This window comes from Littorina saxatilis, linkage group LG12 (genome assembly GCF_037325665.1).
Source record: "Littorina saxatilis isolate snail1 linkage group LG12, US_GU_Lsax_2.0, whole genome shotgun sequence".
Taxonomy (NCBI): Eukaryota; Metazoa; Mollusca; class Gastropoda; order Littorinimorpha; family Littorinidae; genus Littorina; species Littorina saxatilis.
The window spans coordinates 56,422,698-56,447,132 of NC_090256.1; the positions used below are offsets into that span (position 1 = coordinate 56,422,698).

A 24,435-nucleotide genomic window follows, 5' to 3' on the forward strand; every position below is an offset into this window, starting at 1 on the left:
TTTGGAATCAGAAAATGGTAAGGAATAGATAGAAGTTGTTTTTAAGTGTCTTTTTTCATAAATAAAGATAGTGGTTATTTATCGGTTTTCTTCATTTTTAAGCATAATTATCAATACAAAACAACAAAACTATATAGTTTTAGATACAGGACGCAATAGGGAATACACCAATATAAATTTTTTGTTTCAAATATTAGTTTTTAAAAATTTGAAAAAATGACATATTTCGAACAAACATTTCAATAACAAAACTTTAAGTGACCAAACTGAAATGCAATCCCATAATCCGGCCTAGATCTGAGATTGTGTGATAAGAAATTCGATCAAATTGATGAAAAACTGTAACTGTGAAAGTGCTGCCTCGACCTTTTGGCAAACGGTAAAATATGACGTCATCAAACTGTCCTATCAATAAACGGAAAAACCATCTATGAGAAAATCCAGTCAAAAATATCCATATCAAATTTCATAAAGATCCACTCCGTAGTTTTTGAGATATGATCTGCAGTGTGAAAAAACGCCCATAACGCCCAAAACGCAAACTCATTTGTCATGATTTGGTCGTGTTCTGCTGATACTATAATGTTTTTCTTTCCTAAAACACACTATAATAGTAGCCTTTCCCAATGTCTATGCTAAAACTGACTTGTCTGTGTTGTCAATGATTTTGCTACAGTGTGAGAACACAATCTCACGCCCATAACGCTGTGACACGAAAACTCATTTGGTCGTGTTCTGCCGATACTGTAATGTTTTTCTTTCTTAAAACACACTATAATAGTAGCCCTTCCCAAATGCAATGCTAAAAATGACTGGTCTGTGTTGTCAATGATTTTCTGCGAGAATGCGATCTATCTGTTTGTCGCAAAGACCGTGTGACACGAAAGTTATGAGCGGAAGACAAATCTGCTGAGTGCAATTACGTTTCAGAAGATGGTTGGTTAAAACAGTTTATCACTCAGACACGCAAAGGAACACTATAACTTTATTATTCAGGCCATATTTGCTTTCCTTTGTCATGTATGAAAGTACTGGCCTTGGTTGAAGAAAGTGACCTGTCGCTGTGCAACAAATTTGTCGCCATTTTCCGCCGTGTTTTGTAAATAAAACGTGTTTACTACCCACACATACAAAACGATGCTGTTGGTTCTTTTTATTTTCTTATTGTTTGATTCATGCTTAGCAGTTTAGTATGCTTTGTTTTCTTCTCAATTCAATGGATGGCTATAAAATAAGCATTTAAATGTGAAGGTGTTAAAATTACCCATGATCTGAGCTGTTCACATTATACGAGAAGAAAGTCAAATCAATTATCTACTAAGAACATGTTTCGTTTAGCTAACTTAATTTTTCGCATACCAGAAAAATGTTAAATAAATTATATACCAAGAACATGTTGTTTTCTTTAGCTAGCTTGCGTATTGAGTGTGCTATGCTATTCCTACTGATGCAGGTGTCGATCGAATGAGCCGTCAAAAACACCCGACGGGAATTTGTGCCTCAATTTTGACAAAAAGCGCTTATTTCAGCATTACACTTGGTGGATTGTTTTGACATTTTCAGAAGTTTGCCACCATACAACACGTACTTAGAGTAAAATGTTAGATTGTTACAGATACTTGTTTAGATGTTACGGGTTTAAAAACTGTTTCTGGAACATTGCATAACATCTGAACAAATACCAGTCACAATCCAAAAGTTTCCCGAAGTACGTTTAGCGTGTTGGCAAAATATTCTGAAAGTTTTAAAGCAATCTATCAAGTCATTGCAGAAATACAGCGTTTTTTGTCATGATACCCCTCAAAATTGACGCTAAAACTCCCGTTTTTTACGGCTCATCCGATCGACACCTGCATCACTAGGAATAGCATAGCACACGAAATACGCAAGCTAGGTAATGCTACTCATACACTGTGCCGAATTGCCCTTGCGAATAGATTTTTCCAATAATTCGCAATTATCAGGACATGGTCGCAAGACATTCGTAAATGTTCTTAACCATTCGCCACCATTCGTCTCTTGTTTCGAACATAGCAACATGTTCCTAATATTCGCAAGGAAGTCATATTCTTAACTGTTTTTGCAACGTACTCGTAAGTATTCGCAAGACATTCGTAATCATCGCAATGTATTTGTAACGCTCGCAAGGCATTCGCAAACATTCGTTATGCCTGTCTTACACCGTGCCGAATATCCTTGCGAATATGGATTCGTATGCATTCGCAATGATCGGTAGACATTCGCAAGCACTCGCAACCATTCGTAATACATTCGCAAGGATTAGATAAGGCTTCGAATGGTCAATATTTGTCCTGTCTATTCGTCTCTTTGTTTTGCTGAATACAACATGTTCATATACACATTTCTTGCGAATGTCTTACGAATGGTTGCGAGTGCTTGCGAATGTGTACCGATCATTGCGAATGCCTTGCGAGCGCTACGAATACCTTTACGATGATAACGAATGGCTTGCGAATACTTACGAGTTCGTTGCAAAAAAGTGAAGAATATGCCTTCCTTGCGAATATTAGGAGCATGTTGCTAATATACGCAACAAGAGACGAATGATTAAGAACATTTACGAATGTCTTGCGACCATGTCCCGATCATTACGAGGCGCATAGTGCTTTTAGTTATGCGCAAGGCCACTCGCAACGTTCGTAATACATCCGCAAGACATTCGTGTATGGATTTGTATGCATTCCGCAATGATCGGTAAGGTTTCGAATTTTCAATATTTTGTCCTGTCCATTCGTCTCTTGTTTTGCCGAATACAACATGTTCATATTCGCAGGGATATTCGGCACAGTGTAAGACAGGCATAAGGAAAACAACATGTTCTTGGTAGATCATTTATTTGACATTTTCCTGGTATGTAAAAGTTACAAAGTTTTATCATTATAATTACATGTAACGAGGGGAGTCGCATAAGCATTTTTTTTTTTTGTTTGAGATATTACTTCTGCTTCGTATTTTACAACAGTTTGAAAACGACGATTAAAAAATCACTTGCGACAGTGCAGGCGAGTGTGACGCGTTATTTTCGCTGGGCATGGTACATGAAGAATTTATAGCATGAAAATATTACCCAAACGCAACCTTTAGCAAATTGAACGTTCAAACGGCTGATTTTAAGGTAATCCTGGTGTGTGGTGAAATCACCCCAAAGGAAAATGTGCAGCTCTTTGGGCAATTTGAGACTTAGGGGAGTATGCCTTTAAGAATTAAGTTATAAATCTGCAGATTTGTAACCCCATCATTGTAACCCCATCAGCTTTTTAGTTTAAATCAGCTTATTACTTGCTTTGTAAATCAGTGTGTTGTTAGCTCCGGAAGGCCGCTTGTCCGATTCAATGTACTTAGAACAGTTTGTCACTCTTTCCCGCAGGTTTACGAAACAGACTGTTCGAGTCGGCACCGAGGAGAGGACTGGACTTGATCGCCCTAAACATTCAGAGAGGGAGGGACCACGGACTGCTCCCTTACAACGCATGGAGGGAAACCTGTGGCCTCCCAACAATTCACGGCTTCAACGATTCTGCTTTGGGCTCTGCCGGTCCGTCTTTGCAAGAAGTTTACCTGTAAGTTAAAAAGGATATAATTCACAATAATAAAGCATTCCAGATATTAAGAATAGAGTAAATTGTCGTAGTGTCACACAAGATAAAAATTAAAAAAAGATATAAGACATGTACTACACGGCCCTGCCAAAGCAACCCTCAAAAGTCATAAAATGTGAAACGCAACTTTTTAAAATTAATCAAAATTAATTGAACCGTTAGAATTACTTTATTTCTTTTCAAAGTGATGGGATTTCGTTCTATGTTAATCACCCCACTTTGATTGACAACAAAATCTTGCATCGAAGTGTTAAATTATTCTGAAGAAAATAGTGTCCTAAATGCAGACGTTCAGCTTAAAAAAACAACGTCTGACAAGCAACAGAACTCGAACGTCGAGATGCAGCTCATCAATTTTGACAAGCACACAGAATGATAAATTGTCTTTCACTTTGTTGTACTATATGTCTCCTCGAGATCTCTGTTTGTTGTATGCAGTTGTGTAACTTCTCCTGGTTTAATAAGGCAGCACTGCTAGCTAGATTTTGACCAAAACTGGATATTTTGGTTACCCAATTTGATGACGTCATTTAGAATGCTGAATCATTTATCTTTCTTTTAAATGCAGTTTGAATTGTTAGCATGTGGTCAGCCGTTTGCTTGCAATATGCGATTGAAATTATTTAGGGGAATGCCAACAAGGACTTTTTGGGCCGCCATGTTGTATACTTTTTCATCATAACTTTTGTTCATCAAATTTCGCACACAATCTTGTGGTATCAGTACCGTTGGTTTCTTGCATCATAACTTAGCTGTCATGCTCTGTTTTGAAGATGTTTTGGATTCGAGGGGGTAAAAATGTGACCGAAAATAACAAATATTTGGTGCGTCAGAACTCAGCCACGGTTTGAGGTAGGAGGTATTCGGTTGAACACACTAAAGGCGTAGACTTTAAACATTTCTTGACCGAAAACTAACTTTATCCTACATTTAAACTTTAGCATAAACAGCGTGATGTCGTCTTCAGACAGATTTTTCAAAACATTTGTTGTAAAAAAAAAATTTTCTCAAAATATTTAATCCATGGTGAAGGCTAATGGGTTCTATTTCAAAAAAGTTTGATGTTTTCTGATGATTTTTGACCGGCACAATGTGTTTTTAATGCGATTTTTCCCAACAGGTAAGTACGTGTAATTTATTCAATTATAAGATATAATCGCATTTTTACTGCTCACATGACAAAAACGGCTGTACTGATTGGTCAACTAGGAACTGTAAATCAATTTTATCACACAGGAAGTTCCTAGTGAATTTGATATCGCGCAGGAAGTAGTTTTCCAATTATAATTTTGAAGAAAAAAAATCTCACCTGAAGGAAACACAAGTCTCCCATTCTTTAAAAGCACAAATTTACAAAAGGAAAGTAATTGCATCAGAAATATTAAGCTGTGAAATAAATAAAAAAAAAACTTTTCCCACCCAGCTTTACCAGAGAAGTAGTAGAATTGTTGTTGTTTTTAATCGTCCCAAGTGAGGCAAGTGGAACAGCCTAAAACAAAACTGACCTTCGAAGCGCTAGTACTCACAAAACTGCGAGTTCTCTAGTAGTATATCAGAGCACATCACTCACGAAAAGGCTGGACATGAGCAGCCGCTTTAAAAGTTTTGAGCCAGCATGAATCACTGACCCACCCCTCTTCGTCTTAGCCATACAACATCCATCGAAAAAAAAAACCCAGCTTCCTCACCGTCACACATCTGTTGGAAGACGCCATCTTGGAATTTTCGGCCATCTGCAGCAGGCGATTCGACAAATTTATCAACAATGCAGTCCGCCGATACCGACAAAGAACTAGAAGCTGTCTTCGACACAGAAAAGGAGCCAAAGGAATTCACTGATACAGCCCGGTGTAACACGAGAAAATTACTCCCACGAGATTTTTACTCCGGAGTAAAAATTTTGTACGAAAATGTTACTCCCTTTACGAAAAAAGTACTCCCCCATAATACGAAACAAGAAGGGCAAAGCCCATACGACTCACATGCTTGACCTTTACATGACCTTGACCTTCAGCTAAACCTAGCAATGACATCATACACTAAGAACTGCTTTACACATTTTTCCTACCAAAATACATGTGACCTTGACCCAAGGTCAAGGTCATCCAAGGTCATGCAACACAAAGCTGTTAATTCAAGACATAGGAAGTACAATGGTGTTTATTGGCTCTTTCTACCATGAGATATGGTCACTTTTAGTGGTTCACTACCTTATTTTGGTCACATTTCATAAGGGTCAAAGTGACCTTGACCTTGATCATATGTGACCAAATGTGTCTCATGATGAAAGCATAACATGTGCCCCACATAATTTTTAAGTTTGAAACAGTTATCTTCCATAGTTCAGGGTCAAGGTCACTTCAAAATATGTATACAATCCAACTTTGAAGAGCTCCTGTGACCTTGACCTTGAAGCAAGGTAAACCAAACTGGTATCAAAAGATGAGGCTTACGTTGCCCTATATATCATATATAGGTGAGATATTAAATCTCAAAAACTTCAGAGAAAATGGGAAAAATGTGAAAAATAGCTGTTTTTTAGACAACATTTATGGCCCCTGCGACCTTGACCTTGTAGCAAGGTCAAGATGCTATGTATGTTTTTTGGGGCCTTGTCATCATACACCATCTTGCCAAATTTGGTACTGATAGACTGAATAGTGTCCAAGAAATATCCAACGTTAAAGTTTTCCGGACGGACGGATGGACGGACGGACGGACAGACGCCGGGACGGACGGACGGACGACTCGGGTGAGTACATAGACTCACTTTTGCTTCGCATGTGAGTCAAAAATTACTCCCCACGACAGGTGAGTTCCGAGTAAATATTTTGTACAAAAATGTTACTCCCCTGACGAATAAATAACGAATAAATTCCTCCACCCTAACACGAGCAATTGAACTTCCCATGCCAGGTGTACGGAACTTTGACTCCCTTGTCCCCTGTTAGTCTTGTTGGTAGAAGGGGGGTGGAGGGAGGGTAGCGCGACATTCGTTTGCGCGAGATCACATTATTGGCATTATTCCTCCTCCCGCAGGGGTCCTGATTTGGCCTAAATTGTCCGCTGGACCCATTAAGCAACAGTTAACTAACTAACTAACTAACTTCTCCCGCATTTCATTTTCGCGTACGAGATTTGTACTGGAAGTAAAAACAAGTCGCGTAAGGCGAAATTACTACATTTAGTCAAGCTGTGGAACTCACAGAATGAAATTGAACGTATTCCGCCGCTAGTGCAAAAGGCAGTGAAAGTGACGAGCCTGTTTGGCGCGGTAGCGGTTGCGCTGTGCTTCATAGCACGCTTTACTGTACCTCTATTCGTTTTAACTTTCTGAGCGTGTTTTTAATCCAAACATATCATATCTATATGTTTTTGTAATCAGGAACCGACAAGGAATAAGATGAAAGTGATTTTAAATTGATTTCGAAAATTTTATTTTGATCATAATTTTAATTTTTTTTAATTTTCAGAGCTTGTTTTTAATCCAAATATAACATATTTATATGTTTTTGGAATCAGAAAATGATGAAAAATAAGATGAACGTAAATTTGGATCGTTTTATAAAAAAAATATTTTTTTTGCAATTTTCAGATTTTAATGACCAAAGTCATTAATTAATTTTTAAGCCACCAAGCTGAAATGCAATACCGAAGTCTGGCCTTTGTCGAAGATTGCTTGTCCAAAATTTCAATCAATTTGATTGAAAAATGAGGGTGTGACAGTGCCGCCTCAACTTTTACAAAAAGCCGGATATGACGTCATCAAAGACATTTATCGAAAAAATGAAAAAAACGTCCGGGGATATCATACCCAGGAACTCTCATGTCAAATGTCATAAAGATCGGTCCAGTAGTTTACTCTGAATCGCTCTACACACACACACACACACACACGCACACACACGCACACACACACACGCACACACACACACACATACACCATGATGACCCTCGTCTCGATTCCCCCTCTATGTAAAAACATTTAGTCAAAACTTGACTAAATGTAAAAATGGGGAATACAAATGTCGTGGAGGGAGTAAATTTTTCGTGCCTTGGGGAGTTCTTTTCTCGTACGAAAGGTGTATTCGGAGTAAGATTTTCGGACGAAATTTTTATTCCGGAGTACATTTTTCGTGGAGTAAAAATTTCGTGTTACACCGGCACACTACCATCGTTGGCAAATCAAAGTCTAAAAGTCTACAAGAAACCGTGACATCAGAGACCGTAGAGGGGTAGGCTTATTCCGTGTTCCACCCGCTGAACCTTTTTATGTGATCTGTTTTCACTATAGTTTGCGTGAAACAGGTTCTCACGCCTCGATCTGATATGATTTCAGCTTTCTCGACATTGGGACTTATAAATGTGGATATCACAGTCAAATCTAACGATAACTAATAGTATACGACTCTTTGTGTCCAATTCACATTTGTAACGGATTTTAAAAGCTTTAAGTTAAACATGTTCACCAAAAACAACGACAGGAAGTTTGAATTCACGCTGAAACATGGTTTTAACACTATACAACACGACCACGCGCAATGTCCCCCCAAAATGTGACAAGGGTTATGTGTAAAAAAAACACCTATATTCTACTGACTTACAGAACGAAAGAACACCAAACTTTCACACAATCGGCAGATACCAGAACTTATCTTGTGATGTCAAATTTAGATCTCACCGTTGACCCGTTTTGTAGCATTACGTGTTCTGCGTGACGTCTTTCTAAAATATACTGTTACAAGGGTCATGTTCTTTAGCAGTGTGTCTTCAGAACGCTTTTCTATATTACATTTTCAAAGTTCATGCAAGTTTAACGTGCAGTTTTCCATCTAATTAAAGTTTGTGATAAAATGCTGTGATCGTGTTATCGTATCAAGAGTAGTTCACTTGTGATATACACATAAGCCCGTTTTTAACGGTATTGTTTTCTTGGTATCTTTGCCGTCGATTTGTATAAAAGTATATGACCTAAATTTCTATTTTTGTCATTTAGTGTTTTGGAAGACTTACCCTTGTGTTGAACAACAAATTTTAAGGGAGCAGAGTTAACAAAAAAAGTCGCGTAAGGCGAAATTAATACATTTAGTCAATCTGTCGAACTCACAGAATGAAACTGGACGCACTGCAGGTTTTTAACAAGACAATATATAGTATCGTCAGTCCACCGCACGTGTAAAACGTAGTGAAATTGACCAGCCAGTATAGCGTAGTAGCTGTTGCGTTTAGCAGGATAGCGCGCTTTTCTGTATCCCTATTCTATTTAACTTTCTGAGCTTGTTTTAAATCCAAACACAACATATCCATATGTTTTTGGATCAGGCATTGACAAGGAATAAGATGAAATTGTTTTCAATTCGATTTCTGAAATTTTGATTTTAACTCAAATTGTCAAATTTTCACATTTCTGAGATTGTTTATCCGAATATAACATATTTATATGTTTTTGGAATCAGGAAATAATAAAAAAATAAGTGGACATTATTTTTGGATCGATTTCTAACAATTAAACTTCAATTACAATTTTCAGATTTTTAATGACCAAACTCATTAATTCATTTTTGAGCCTCCAAGCTGAAATGCACTACCAAATTCCGGCCTTCGTCGAAGATTGCTAGACCAAAATTTAATCAAGAAATGAGGGCTGGACAGTGCCGCCTCAACTTTCACTAAAAACACACACATACACCATGACCCTCGTGTCGATTCCCCGTCTTTGTTAAAACATTTAGTCATATATTGACTAAATGTAAAAAAGCTATACTAATGAGCTCACATAAAACAGAAGTTGAGCAACATGCATTTGATTACACATCTTATAAAATCTCTGGTAGATCTATACATACGTGCTTGGAATGAGCGTTTGCATGCGTCTGTCTCTGTAATTGCGCTTACGTAGTCAACTTATGAAAGCTTGACAGTTACAGCCGTGCACGCGCGCGCGTGTGCATACGTGCGTGTGTGTGTGTGGGCGTTTATGTGCGCATGTGGGCGTTTGTGTGTGTGTGTGTGTGTGAGCGTGTGTGTGCGTGTGTGTGTGTGTGTGTGTGTGTACGTGTGTGTACATTTAGGTAAGTGTGCATGCGTAGCTTGACACGCACACGCGATCACACACACACAAAATACAGCACAACATGCGTTTAGTTGGAGTTATTTTTAAAGCTGAAGCTGGGGCGGGGATATAGCTCAGTTGGTAGCGCGCTGGATTTGTATTCAGTTGGCCGCTGTCAGCGTGAGTTCGATCCCAGGTTCGGCGGAAATTTATTTCACAGAGTCAACTTTGTGTGCAGACTCTCTTCGGTGTCCGAACCTCCCCCCGTGTACACTACATTGGGTGTGCACGTTAAAGATCCCACGATTGACAAAAGGGTCTTTCCTGGCAAAATTGCTTAGGCACAGTTAATAATTGTCTACCTATACCCGTGTGACTTGGAATAATAGGCCGTGAAAGGTAAATATGCGCCGAAATGGCTGCAATTACTGGCCGTATAAAATGTCATCTCACACGGCATCACTGCAGAGCGCCTAGAACTGTACCCACGGAATATGCGCGATATAAGCCTCATTGATCGATTGCTTGATTGCATTGCTTTCAGAAAGAATATTCTCCATTATGTTTTTTGGGTTTTTCAGTTTGAACGAAGATCATAAAGTAGGTGTTTGTTTTAAAAACGGAGAAAGGGTGGTGATTAGAGGGGCGGAATAAGAAAACAAACAATATATACACAACTCACGCAGATTGTATGCAGAGTGTTAAAACAAATATTGCTTAGTAAAATCACCTGGAGTTGGAGTCGAACACCACGCCAGCTTCGGAGGCAGGCGCCCTAATGCCACGCGGTTCTTAAAGTCGGAAATGACCGGCAGCGCTTCAGCGATAAAGCGGTTCAACGCGCTTTCTTTTACTCCAGGGATTATTACGCACATGGCTTTGCTATATACATATTTCTAAGTTCACGTCAAATTTAGGCGAATCAGTGCAGAAACGCCCGAGCTATAAGCGATGGAAAGCGCGCTTGAACGCACAATCGCACATTACTTCGGCGTGTGCCAATCGATTGGCTGGATATTTTGTATCCAAATAAGTGTGAAAGGTGTGGCATATATCATGCCACATGTCAGGCAAATCGGCCCCTAAACACTAGAGTTATAGGCGAACAAAAGCGTGGACACAGGTATTTAATCAGAATACGCACAAACCAAACACGTCTGACAACCATTGGAAAGGCCATTCAATTTCCTGTTCAGAACATTTTGTTTTGTGCACCTGACTTCTCTAGTCTTTGATGTAGCCTTTTGTCAAAGGCGGTAGGTGTCAACCGTTTCAGAGGCCAAAAAAGGCACGTTTTGCGGCCATTTTTGAGGGGGTCCTCCACTCAAAGAGCCATATATGCTCAAGTTCTCAATGATTTGCTTTGGAAATTTCAGAAGTTTTGACGAATAAGCTGACCAAAACTTGTGTTGCTTTTTGCGACTTAGCGTGTCGTAATACGTAACTTTTCCGAAATAACTAAACGTAAACAAATATTCATATTAATTCAGGGTTTTAGGTTAAAAACTCGTTACTTACCATGCTAAGCAAAATATGGATGAGGCAATCGGTGCCAAAGTTTGAGGCAGATCCGAGTGCTGGTTTACATTTGCTGGAGATGCGAACGCGCATGAAAAATTTTCGATCACCGCCTGTCCCGGAGCGCTGTTTTCGGTGTGTTGCGGTTTTGTGACCTGCACAGGCCAAGGAAAAGGACGGTGATCAATAATTTTTCTTGCGCGTTCCCATCTGATTTTTTTTAATTACCTTTTCGAGCATATAAAGTTCAACTAAAATGAATTGCGTTTTAATGCTTTTCTTAGCGTGCAAAAATTGTTGCAATAATGTTTGGCCAAGTTTAGTTTATATTATATAAACCTCGAAGATGCTGTTCTTTGATCTTCCACAGAATTTTGATGGCTGGGAAAACTTTATTTTTTACAGCCATGTCACGCATACGCATGGCCACCTTTTCTAGAGAACAACCCATATACAGACAGCGCACTGCCCCCTCAGCATGTGGGATGTAAAGCCATGATATTTGAACTTGTTCTTTTTTAACAGAAGCGTTGATGATATCGACCTGTTCACTGGTGCCACATCAGAACCGTCCCTATCTGGCGCAATAGTTGGTCCTACTCTGGCCTGTCTCATTGGCAAGCAGTTCGCGGACCTCAAGAATGCTGACCGCTTCTTTTACCAGACCGCCGGACAGGAGGGCTTCACACATGGTAACCGCACTGTTGCCCTTGGCATCTGTCTGTGTTCGTCTGTCTGTCTGTTGTTTTGTTTACTCATTGGTGTATTCGTTGACTGGATTTGATTTTTTTTCTCAAACATATTGGGTTGTTATGAATTGTTTACAGCGAGAGTGGAGACCGGTAGTGGATATTTTTCTGGCGCAAATTTTGTAACATGGTGTAAACGGATAAATCACTCATTCTCAATAAGTAGTGACCACTTGGTTTTCAAAAAAGACGACAAGCACTTTCTGGCTTTTTCGTAGACATTTAGTGTTTTTGTTTAGCTTAATTGTTCACCAATATGGAAAATTGGGTGCCCAGCAAAAAATATCGTTAGTTTTCATTAGATCTACACTACAAGATGACCAACTCAAACACCGTAGTTGACAAAGGACGCAATAACGTAACTAACTATCGTATAACACTATCATATAACACTTTTATACACAAAATCCACTCAGACTAGATCAACGAAATTTTACTAGCTTGCAAAACAATCACTGAGCCTTCCAACTGTGGTAATGATGTGTTTCTGCGCAGCAGGCTTGCTAAAAACGCGCGTGGTTGAACCTTTTAGTGGCGTTTTTTACACCTGCGAACGGTGTGTTTACAACTCACACCAGCGGCACCCATCTACACGTACAGAAAAACCAAATACATGGAACCAAAGCTAAAAGGCTGAACTGTTAGTTGGTGTGTAGAAGTTTGAACATCTTGCAGGTCTTTGAGGCAACAAAAGATTAAAAATTGCTTTTTTTTCAGTCAAGTGCAGATTACAGAGTATCAAAGGAATCTACATGCCCATTGATTAGAATAGAGAGCAGGGTCTTGCTCTTTCGAACAATATATAATTTGGCAATGTATACAATGTTTTAGATCTATCTCTGACGCAGTTTGTCAACAAACACGTCCAAAACGGCATCCTATTTTGGCCCGCAAATGACAGTATCGGAGATGACGGTAACGGAGATGACGGGCGCTCGCATTTTGCCTCACGACAGAGCCAGATGACACCTGACGGCCCTGTAAATGATTTTTTCGTTCTATGTTCATGCAAGCGAAAAACATATCACAACATGGAACATAAATGACTTCTCATTTGCCAGAAAAAGCCGTTAACGGAGATGACGGTTATGGAAACCCCAAGTCTATTTTCTCTCTTTGTTGCCTCTTGACTAGACTCAGACACACTTCAGCTGTAAACAAAGACCTGTTCATAAACCAAAAACGTTTGAAGGTTGTTTTGAGCGTATTCGTGTGTAAAAAGTCCCTCAAAATGGGATGAAAAAATATACCCGAAAAAAGTTACTGCTTTTGCGTCTATTTCCCCGGACATTTACTTTTAGCCATGGCGAAGACTCACAGGAAGTCCTCATGCACAAAAATGACTGCAGCAACAGCACTGACGATCGTGTCATGTAAAATGATTTAAGAAAAAACTTGCTTATATTTTTAAAATAAATTCAAATTCTGAAAAAGTACGCCCGGACAGTATTGGAGATGACGTTTTTGGTAGTATTTATTGCTCTCAGAACAAGGAGTAACAAGGAATTGACATACTTTTATGTGTGTAGAAGAGGGCAAAGAGGAGGAGGAAGATAGTGGTGACAAAGAAGTCTCAAAGACATGGTTGACGTTTCTCCTGCTCTTTATTCCATTTAACTTGTCATTTAAACTCCGGTGATCTTGCAAACATACAAGCTAGAAGCTAGAAGGGCCTGAAAACATACAAGAAACACTAGTAAGTATTCGTTCTAATAAAATTATACAAGAATCAAGTTCAAATAAAATTATAAAACAACCTTGAGTTGGAATGCCTGTGTTTTACAATTGCTTGAATGTGATCTGTATAAGTGCAAATGTTCAATGGAAATATTTCATAATGTTCCGAAAACGATTTTACAATTTGTGACCCTCCACCACGAAATGAGTCACATGTCACCTCGCGCGGTTCTGCGCTAGGCTTGATATAAGTCCGGAGAGTGTCTGGTAACAGTGTGAGGGTCACCTTAGTCAAAGGCTTATAACTCAAACAGTTTTCGCTCTTTTCTAAAACGGTTTTCACCACTGGATAGAGCATAAAAAACTCTTTAGGAAAATGTAAAAATATGAAAATCATGCAAAGGTGACATGCGACTCATTTCGTGGTGGAGGGTCACATTTGATTAACAATGTTATAAAGTCTCATGAAAAGAATCTAAACTTTGATTGCTGACATTCAGAAATCAAACAGAACTGTTTACATTTTGAAAAAGGGGTTTCCCCAACTACACGCATTCCTACGACATCACTGCTCTGAGTAAACTAATACACAACTTCTGGTGACGTCATGGGTCTGTGCGTGGAAATCCTTTTTATGACATCACAGACTACACGATCTATTGATCACAACCTAAAAATAGCTACGGTGGGGAAGAAAAAGGGAAAGAGGGGTTGTACTTGATCACTATGCCTAGCTTGGGGAAAGTCTCAAAAATCATCTAAAACTTATTTCCCGCTGATTTATGCACTTATCTCATATCAGAATAACCTAAGCATCAAAAGATCAATGCTAATTGCTGATTCCATTTACGGTATACATTTTCATAGACCGGTCGAAAAAGCACATGTTCACTGACTGACTTCACTTCAAATTGCTCTAACAGACAAACCATGAAAAAAAACCTCAAATGAACATACATCGTCAATAATGAAATAACAATGCATCATATTACATACCTTGGGACAAAGATCATGTTGCACACCTACGAAGCCATAATACACAACAAGAATCCAAACGAAAGGGAATGATGTGGACTCGACTCTTGCTTTGCTCTGCCTCCCGGCGCGAACGCCGCTCGGAAGGTGCAAGGATAAATTGTACGAATACTAAGCATGAGGAGAAAGTAGGTGACAAGAAACTAGACCGGAGAAGAAAGTTATATTTATTGAGATTTCTGACTGAAACTATTTAGCTGTCGGAATAAATGAACAAAAATATAGTTTTAGAGCAACACTTGATTTACTAATTTCAGGAAAAAGGTCGAACTAAGAAAACAAAAGGGACGCTAACTAAAATACTACGCAACGAAAACTGGATCCCCATGAGCTCAAAGGTAGAAGTTTGATTCCGGATCTTCGGCAGCTCATAGGTACCAGTAGTTAGAGTTTTGTCTGGTCACATGTGCAAAAGTTAGCTCACGCTCAGATGTAAACAATCATATGACGAGTTTAACAACTTTTTCCGAAACATTGCATAACATCTTAACACATCACTCTAACAATCCAAAATTTCGCTCGAGGTATCTTCATTATGTTGATGAATTATTCTGAAAGTTTCAAAGCAATCCACCATGTCTTTGCTAAAGTGCGGCGCTTTTTGTCATGATACTCCTACAAAATAACGCAAAAAGTCCCGTTTTTGACCGCTCTTGCGATCGACACCTGCATCAGTAGGAATAGCATAGCACACGAAATACGCAAACTAGCTAAACAAATCAACCTGTTCAGGGTAGATAAGTGATTTGACTTTCTTTTCGTATGTAAACGTTGCAAGGTTTTGCCTGTTGTGAATTTTTGTCGATTTTTAATTGGGCCCTTCCGTTTTTGTCTGGTCGATTTTGAGGGTACACTTATTTGAGCGGCGGTCACGAGATCCCTGTTAAAGATATCATTAATCCAAAAAGTGATCCTGATAGTCAAGTGAACGGCCTTAACTGCAGCTGGCATATAAAGTTTTAATAAAGTTACACGGGAATTAATGCTTTAATTTGGGTGCGAAATTTGTTGCAATAATTTTTTCGCCAAGTTTACATTCAGAAGCATCACATCTATATATATATACGACTAGTGTCTGTCTGTCTGTCTGTCTGTCTGTGTGTCTGTGCGCGATGCGCGGCCAAGGTTCTCGATGGATCTGCTTCAAATTTGGTGGGCTTATTCAGAGAGACCCCGGACACAACCTCATCGATGAGATATTTCAACAAGTGCTCTCAGCGCGCAGCGCGGAACCGATTTTGGTTCCACCTCAGCTATTTTGGTTCCACCTCAGCTTACCCGGGCCCCCATACCGACACACCATAGCCGCTACACCACATCACAACGCCAAAGTTCTCGGTGGATCTTTTTCAAATTTGGACACCGTATTCAGCTACACCCCGGACACAATATCATCGATGAGATATTTCAACACGGGCTCTCAGCGCGCAGCGCTGAACTCATTTTCGTTTTTGCGTTCATTTCACCATTATAAGTAACTCTTCCTTATCTTCTCCAGTGTTTGGCGTTTATCTCCCTTCCTTCGTGTGGCTTTCCCGTTCAGTTCTAAGTTACTATTACTATTTTTAGAATGTCACTGCGCTGTCCACTGCGCTGTCCACAACGCTTCCCTTGCACCCGTAAGTTGTTCTTACTGTCAAAGTGAAAAGGTCGAATCAATTTATAGCCACGCGAAAAATACACTCTCACCTATCTCTATATATTTATAGATACAGATATGCATATATATATACGGCTTCTCTGTGTGTGTGTGTGTTTGTGTGTGTGTGTAGGCAAAAACCTATGTATTATAGAGTTCTGTTTGTGATGGGGTCTAGCGGCTTTTGTCTGTCTGTATGTTCTGGCATGTGAGAAGCCACAGCAGATAATATAGGGCTAAGAAATAAGCTCTAAAATTCTCAATCCCGTTTGACAGGACTTCGCCTTTCAAAGGTGATTGTGGTGAACCGCCACGCTGTCTGTCTCTGTCGCACCGTTCACCCCAAATTCCCGTTTCTGAGGTACTATTTTTAGAATGTCACTGCGCTGTCCAGAACGCTTCCCTTGCACCCGTAAGTTGTTCGTACTGTCAAAGTGAAAAGGTCGAATCAATTTATAGCCACGCAAAAAATACACTCACCTATCTCTATATATTTATAGATATAGATATACATATTATATATATACGGCTTCTCTGTGTGTGTGTTTGTGTGTGTGTGTGGGAAAAAACCTGTTGATTGTAGAGTTCTGTTTGTGATGGGGTCTAGCGGCTTTTGTCTGTCTGTATGTTCTGGCATTTGAGAAGCCACAACAGAAAATATAGGGCTAAGAAATAAGCTCTAAAATTCTCAATCCCGTGTGACAGGACTTCGCTTGCAGAGGTGATTGTGATGAACCGCCACGCTGTCTGTCTCTGTCTCGCGATTCACCCCGGCGAAGCCGGGTATTCCTCTAGTTCACAATATTTGCTGATGAGACAGTGATTATGTAATACGAGGTATGATCCAAACAAAATGATCAAATGTGATTTTCGCAGAGACTGTTCGGCGTATCTGGTTCAAAATACAGCAGTCTTTAGAACTATTCTCCTCCTACATCGATGCAAAGCCACAAGTGCCTAAGCCAATCAGAAAAGGCCTTAATGTGACCTTATTTGGAATTGCTTTTTTTGAGGTCCTTGGTGCAGTGAAACTTGTTGGCAAAAAGTCTAATTTTCAAAGAGGGTATAACCCAAAATCGCAAGGGGTGTAATCAGGTCTGAAGAATGTGTGATACAAAAATGGGATCATATGGTCTTTTATGAATGGAGTTACGGGCCTTCTTTTGTGGAGACCGACATTTTTATGATGGAGAAGGGCAGTCTGGGTTTTGCAGTTTGGTCGCTCACTGCTAAACTCGTAAGTGAGTTTGGGTAAAAAGGATTCTGCATAGTACGTGACAATGACTGTGCTGTTAGTAGACCGAATATTGACTGCAACGGGACCTTCGTGGTAGAAAAAATACAGCGAATATCCCTGTTTCTGCTTTGAAAACCTCGCTTACAAATGTGGTGCAACTCGTCATTTTGGTCTAGACACGCTTAACGCTTTGTTTCCGTGTTCTCTGGCATTAAAGTAGAAGGGAACCAAAATCTCATAATCAGTGAATACAGTAACAACAAATTTGGGTCTACTGGGTTCACAACGGTTGAGTTGATGCTCCTTCCCTTCCCCTGTCAGCTAATGAGGCACCCATTTTGGGGCCAGCTTTTGAAGCGGAAGATCATTGAGTAGAATTCTCTGGACTGTTTCATATGAAAGGTTAAGTTTTGCACTTTATACTCGCATGTTCACTTTTTAATCTTAGTTCTTAAATCTTGACACAGCAGCTATATTATTCTTGTTTGAAGCGCTACTCGGAAGTGTTTTTGGCTTGTCCCCTTTTCCCCAGTTTCGGTTTCTCTTTTCTTGTGTCAGATTGTAGAATATGGGACAGCTTTGATTCATGTAACGTTCTTCAGCTTTGTAGACATTTTCTGTGTGCCATCATGCAGCTACACTCTTTCAAAGAAGTGAAGATTTTCATGGTGCTTGACAAAAGACCCCGTTTTGAAGCACAACCCAAAAGTGACGTATTTTAAAACCTCGTCATTTATGACGTAGTAACCCATTGATGTCATCTCTTAGAGGTATACAAGTTAAATGGTTGGCCTTTCAAATGATATATTACTTTTTATGATCAGTGGCCTGAGACCTGTATAATTGCGGTTTGATCATTTTGTTTGGATCATACCTCGTACATGGGATATCTATGAACATACACCGTCATTTCAAGGACAAGACTGATGGGTTTTTTTAAATCGCAAGATATCGAAAATGCAGTTTCGATCACTTCATGTGACAACAAGTACTGACAAGCGAAACTCGGTGGAGCTGAAGAACTTCAATGCAGACTAAATAATATTAGAGCAAGATAATATAAAAAGCTTCAAAATAACACAACATGTGACGCAGCGCCGTTTTCATGACCTGTGTCGCTTAAAGGGCAGCTGTCGGGTTGTGGCTCTCAAAATCTGTTCCTTAGAATGAGTTATCATGTAACTGAAACTATACTTAAAAGTTACTTGGTGATTTTGACAGCTTGATAACACAAGTCCGAAGACTTTAGACATGCTACAATGTCTTTAATCGAAGAAAGTTTGCATTCTTGGCCGAGTCAATGCAGCCCGCTTGAAAATTACTTCCCTTGGACGCGTGACGTCAGCCGCGGAATCGGCCGGGTTGAACGGTGCTCTCTTTATGCCGTGTAATGGTCGCAATCGGGTTGTCTAGTCAAGCCCTCAAGCATACTTCACGGGAAGGTGAAGAGAAACTTAGGATGGGGTGACTTCTCCCAGGCCAAAATTTCGCAGTAAAAAACGGAGTTCATAACATGTCTTCTGTCCCCCTCCTGCTTTTGTTCCACTTGAACCCTGTTTTTGTTCAACTTATTGGCAGATATTGTCACGCGTCGAGGAACACAAACACACACACACAAACACACTCACACACAGACACACACACACACACACACACACACACACACACACACACACACACACACACACACACACGTGTTATCACACATATACACACACACACACACACACACACATACGTGTTATCACACACACACACACACACACACACACACACACACACACACACACACACACACACACACACACGATAACCATCACAAACACAGTTTGACAAATTCATCTTTGATTTTTTGCGGCCGAACCCCCCTCCCCCATTTTCCACACTAGATCCACTGTTTCATCTTTGTCTCCGTCTCTCTTCCCTTTATCTTATCTCGTCTATCTACTTGAGTGAGTAACTGAAGATGTATTATCATCATCTCTTTCCTAGATTTTCCCACCGACAGAGTTGGCTTTTGTCTTGAATTCAGTACCTCACACGTACACGGTAATTGGTGTGACACCTCAAGCGGACCTTCTTCATAAGTGTGCAGTGTCTGCTGACAAGGGACACGAGGGTCTGTGGTTGAGCAACTTTATGGTTTAACCGGGTGGACTGGAGGAGTAGCAACAGCTTTTGAACCACTTTAGAAATGACTTGTAAAGGTTGCAGTCGGTCAGATCAAAGAAGAGAAAATGTGAACGTGGGTCTTGAGAAGATATTACCATCCTAATACTTTACTTTGTGCAAGAATCAATCACGCGTACAGCATTACAGATGTCCAGCTGTAGTCTACATTGTACTGTAAACTTCACAGCGGCCTTATCGGCTTCCTCGAGTGACGTCACAGCAAGGCTAACGCTGCGGCGTCTTTCTTGTGCTGACAGAGTTGTCGGTCGCGGATTTTGAGTCGTTTCGGCCTGCCAACTGCTTCGTTTTTTTTGCGGATTGTGAGAACTAGCAGAAAGTTTCACGCATTTTAATGGTTTCAAACTAATGATGAAAGTTTCTTCTTCTGGACCAAATCAACAGTCTTTAGTTGAATCAACTCGGAAAACTCTTAAACGCGTTTTTGCACGCGACTCCGCGCATTTTTGAGATCAGGCAACCCGACAGCTGCCCTTTAAACCTGTGCATATTGTGAAAGATTTCACCACTCTGTGTCGCTTAATCGTGTGCATATTGTGAAAGATTTCACCACTCTGTGTCGCTTAATCGTGTGCATATTGTGAAAGATTTCAAGAATCGGTGTGGATTGTTGATAAACAAAGCGGAAAACTTGGGAATGTTTGCTTCTGTTCGGTAAAATTGATGCCGTTTTGTGTGTTACACTTTGTGACACGCAAAACTCTTGAAGATTTCAAATACTTCTAAATAATTTCCTAAGTGGAATGAATGCCTTTTCTGCATCTTAATGCCGCACTTGTTGACATGATTGCAAAATAATTTTTGATTGTACAGAAAAAAAACTTGGTGACGGAGGTTGGAAAATTCCAACTGAGCACGAAACGCCGTTTTTAACGTGTTTTTTTTTTAGCATCATACACTAACGAAAGTAATGTATTTGCATTGGAATAAAGCTTTATCTATCTACAAACTAACTTTTCAACAAAGCATCCACAATTAATTCATGGTGTAAATGTATAGTAGCTTCCAATATAATATACCGTTCCTCTTTTTCGGACGCCATTTTAGTTGAATTATTGGGCGGAGTGGCCTAGAGGATAAGACATCGGCTTCCTGATCGGAAGGTCGTGAGTTCAAATCCCTGTCGCAGCCGCCTGGTGGGTTAAGGGTGGAGATTTATCCGATCTCCCATGTCAATTTACAGGCAGACCTGCTAGTGGCTTAACCCCCTTCGTGTGTACACGCAAGCACAAGATCAACTGCGCACGGAAAAGATCCTGTAATCAATGTCAGAGTTCGGTGGGTTATAAGAACACGAAAATACCCAGCATGCTTCCCTTCCCCCGAAAGCAGCGTGTGGCTGCCTGAATGGCGGGGTAAAAACGGTCATATACGTAAAAACCCACTCGTGCAAAAGCATGAGTGAATGTGGGAGTTTCAGTCCACAAACGAAGAAAAAGAAGTTGAATTATTGACTTCGTTACACTATTTTAGATACCCAAATTGAAATATATGCATTCATCCTGCTGTAGGTGATTTTTACATTTAGTCAAGTTTTGACTAAATGTTTTAACGTAGAGGGGGGAATCGAGACGAGGGTCGTGGTGTATGTGTGTCTGTGTGTGTGTGTGTGTGTCTGTCTGTCTGTCTGTGTGTGTGTCTGTCTGTCTGTGTGTGCGTGTGTGTGTGTGTGTGTGTGTGTGTGTGTGTATGTGTGTGTAGAGTGATTCAGAGAAAACTACTGGACCGATCTTCATGAAACTTGACATGAGAGATCCTGAGTATGGACATTGTTTTCATTTTTTTGATAAATGTCTTTGATGGCGTCATATCCGGCTTTTCGTGAAAGTTGAGGCGGCACTGTCACGCTCTCATTTTTCAACCAAATTGGTTGAAATTTTGGTCAAGTAATCTTCGACGAAGCCCGGACTTTGATATTGCATTTCAGCTTGGAGGCTTAAAACTTAATTAATGAGTTTGCTCATTAAAGTTGTCATTAAAATCGATTTTTCGCAAACAGATTTAAAATTGATTGCATCGTATTCTTCATCACATTCTGAATCTAAAAATATAATACATATGTTATGTTTACTCTTAAAATGTGATCACAATTAACGAAAATAGATTAATTAGTCTTACGATTAAAATTTAGGAAATCGATCCAAAAATGATTTCATCTTATTTTTTATCGTTTCCTGATTCCAAAAACATATATATATGATAGGTTGTATTCAAAACAAGCTCAGAAAGTTAACAAGTATACAGAAAAGCGCGCTTTCCTGCTTACCACAATACGCTACCGCGCTATTCTGGCGTGTTAGTTTAACTGCGTTTTGTACGTGGATTGACGAAGCTGTACTGTCTTGGTGAAAAAATACAGTGCGTTCAGTTTCATTCCGTGAGTTCGACAGCTTGATATGTAGTATTAGTAATTTCGCCGTACGCGACTTGTTCAAACATAATTTCTTTTATTAACAGAGGGAAAAGTCTAGCCACATTTACTTCTGTCAAAACTTTGTTAAAAGTCACCAGCTTTGGAGAATGACTCTAATCAGAGAGTGTTGGAAAAATGTATGAGGACGAATCAGGACTCTGACATCGAAGAGGAGGCCGGTTCCAGTATTCACGTTCATTTGAATAATTATCGTAGTTTTGGGGAATTTTAAAGTAAATCGTTGCAGTTAAGTTGCAGTACATGTGAGTGTGTGATCCTTAAATCATCTCAAGCTCAAACTAGGCAGAAAACGACTCCTAAACGGTGTTGTAGACAGTAAACCTTTAAGCGTGGACTGTAACTGTACTCTTTCTTAGATTTAACGAATTATTGTTGGCCAAGAAACGGTCTCAAATTGCCTCATAAGCTACACAGATCGGTATAGGGTTTGCAAGTACATGTATGCCTTAGTGTGTGAACGTTCAGTTACTCGAAGAGATATGACACCGACTGACCCCAAAATCGAATTCGATAAGAGTTTTGATAATTTTGTGCATGTGATATTTTCAGAGTGGGAAAAAATAGAGAAATCTACCGGCCGGATCTTATGATACAGACTCTTGAATATGCTGACATGCCAAGAATCATAAAAACGAGGGTTGGTAAATTTGATCAGGTATCCGACCGATTAGTTACAATCACAGAGCCTACCTAGTTTGTAAACTTACATATCACTCAACATGCATATTTGTCAGAGAACGATCACGTTTACCTTTTCTATACCTTTTCTATCATCATTTTTGTCAAAATCGGCTAATGAAGTGTATTTTGCAGACCGATGCAAAAATGTCTGCACATTTTCATATTATTAAAAACTAATGTATGTGATTCTGTGGAGTCTGCTCTGCATTGGGTCATCTTTTAGTTAAAATCAACCGGTTGACTAAGGAGAAATATATATTTATTAATGTAAATGAAAAAACTGATCTCATTTTAGACGGGCGCAGTGGCGTAGTAGTATAACATCATCCTTACCCTCCTAATCGGAAGGTCATGAGTTCGAGTCCCGGCCCCGGCCGCGTGGTGGGTTAAGGGTGGAGATTTTTCCGATCTCCCAGGTCAACTTATGTGCGGACCTGCTAGTGCCTTATCCCCCTTCGTGTGTACACGCAAGCACAAGACCAATACAAGTGCGCACGGAAAATATCCTGTAATCCATGTCAAGAGTTCGATGGATTATAGAAACACGAAAAAAACCAGCATGCTTTCCCCAAAATCGGCGTATGCTGCCTGAATGGCTGGGTGAAAACGGCCGTACATGCAAAAACATGAGTGAACGTGCGAGTTTCAGCGATTGAACAAAGATGAAAAAGAAGATCTTATTTTAGCATACAAAAACGTCATGAGATCATGGGAAAGTCATCTTATAATACTTCAAATAGAAACACATCATTTGTACAACCGCAAACTAGGATATTACACCACTTAAAAAAATGTCTGTGATTGTAATTAACTTGTCCAGTTTCCCAACCATCGTTTATGTGATTCTTCGTATTTGTCATTATATTCAAAAGTCCGTATCATAAGAACTGGCCTGTAGATTTGTCTTATATTTTTCACACTTGTTCCAACACAATCTGAAAATATCAGCAAACTAATAGTGAAGTCTACACAAATATTATCAGATCAATAATAGTGAAGTCGATTTTGGGGAAATTTCACTCTATGTAATCAAGTATTCGGTTTTTAACTATAGGAATTTAAGGACTTGCTTCCCTTCATTTGTTGCAGAACAGCTACAGGTCATTGGCCAGACATCCATGGCAGGGCTGCTTTGCTCTAACACAGAAAGACTGACCACTGTCCAGCAAAACCCCTTCTTCAAAGCTTCAAATTTGTGAGCAGCAATTATTAAAGTCCATGTGCTATTTCCGTACAGAGATTATTCGAAACTTGGCCAAATAATTATTGCAACAATTTTCGCACGCTCAGAAAAGCGTTAAATCACAATCCATTTTAATTGAACTTTATATGCTGGAAAAGGTAATTATGTCTACTGTTCATATCATTTGTTCGATCGGTGGTACTTTGTATCGGCATCCCGTGGCAGCCTGTCAAACAAGGTCACCCCTAAAATCGACCTGACAAAAACCAATGCCCCGTATTTTAAAATCTGCAAAAAATCAGAATGTGCACTTACCAAACACTTCTGACTACCATTCTGGAAAGGCCATTTAATTTCCTGTTCAGAGCATTTCGTTTCATGTACCTTACGTCTTTAGTATTTGTGTAGCCTTTTGTCAAA

At 39.7% G+C, this 24,435-nt stretch overlaps 1 protein-coding gene across 1 annotated transcript in view; it reads left to right on the forward strand.

Moving 5' to 3' along the window:
• Positions 1-24,435, forward strand: part of LOC138982336 (myeloperoxidase-like) — a 248,792-nt gene that overhangs the window by 211,886 nt on the left and 12,471 nt on the right. The window contains exons 12-14 of the mRNA XM_070355589.1: positions 3,389-3,581; positions 11,716-11,882; positions 23,922-24,027. Coding sequence (XP_070211690.1) covers positions 3,389-3,581; positions 11,716-11,882; positions 23,922-24,027 — 466 coding nt within the window. The remainder of the gene's footprint in view (positions 1-3,388; positions 3,582-11,715; positions 11,883-23,921; positions 24,028-24,435) is intronic.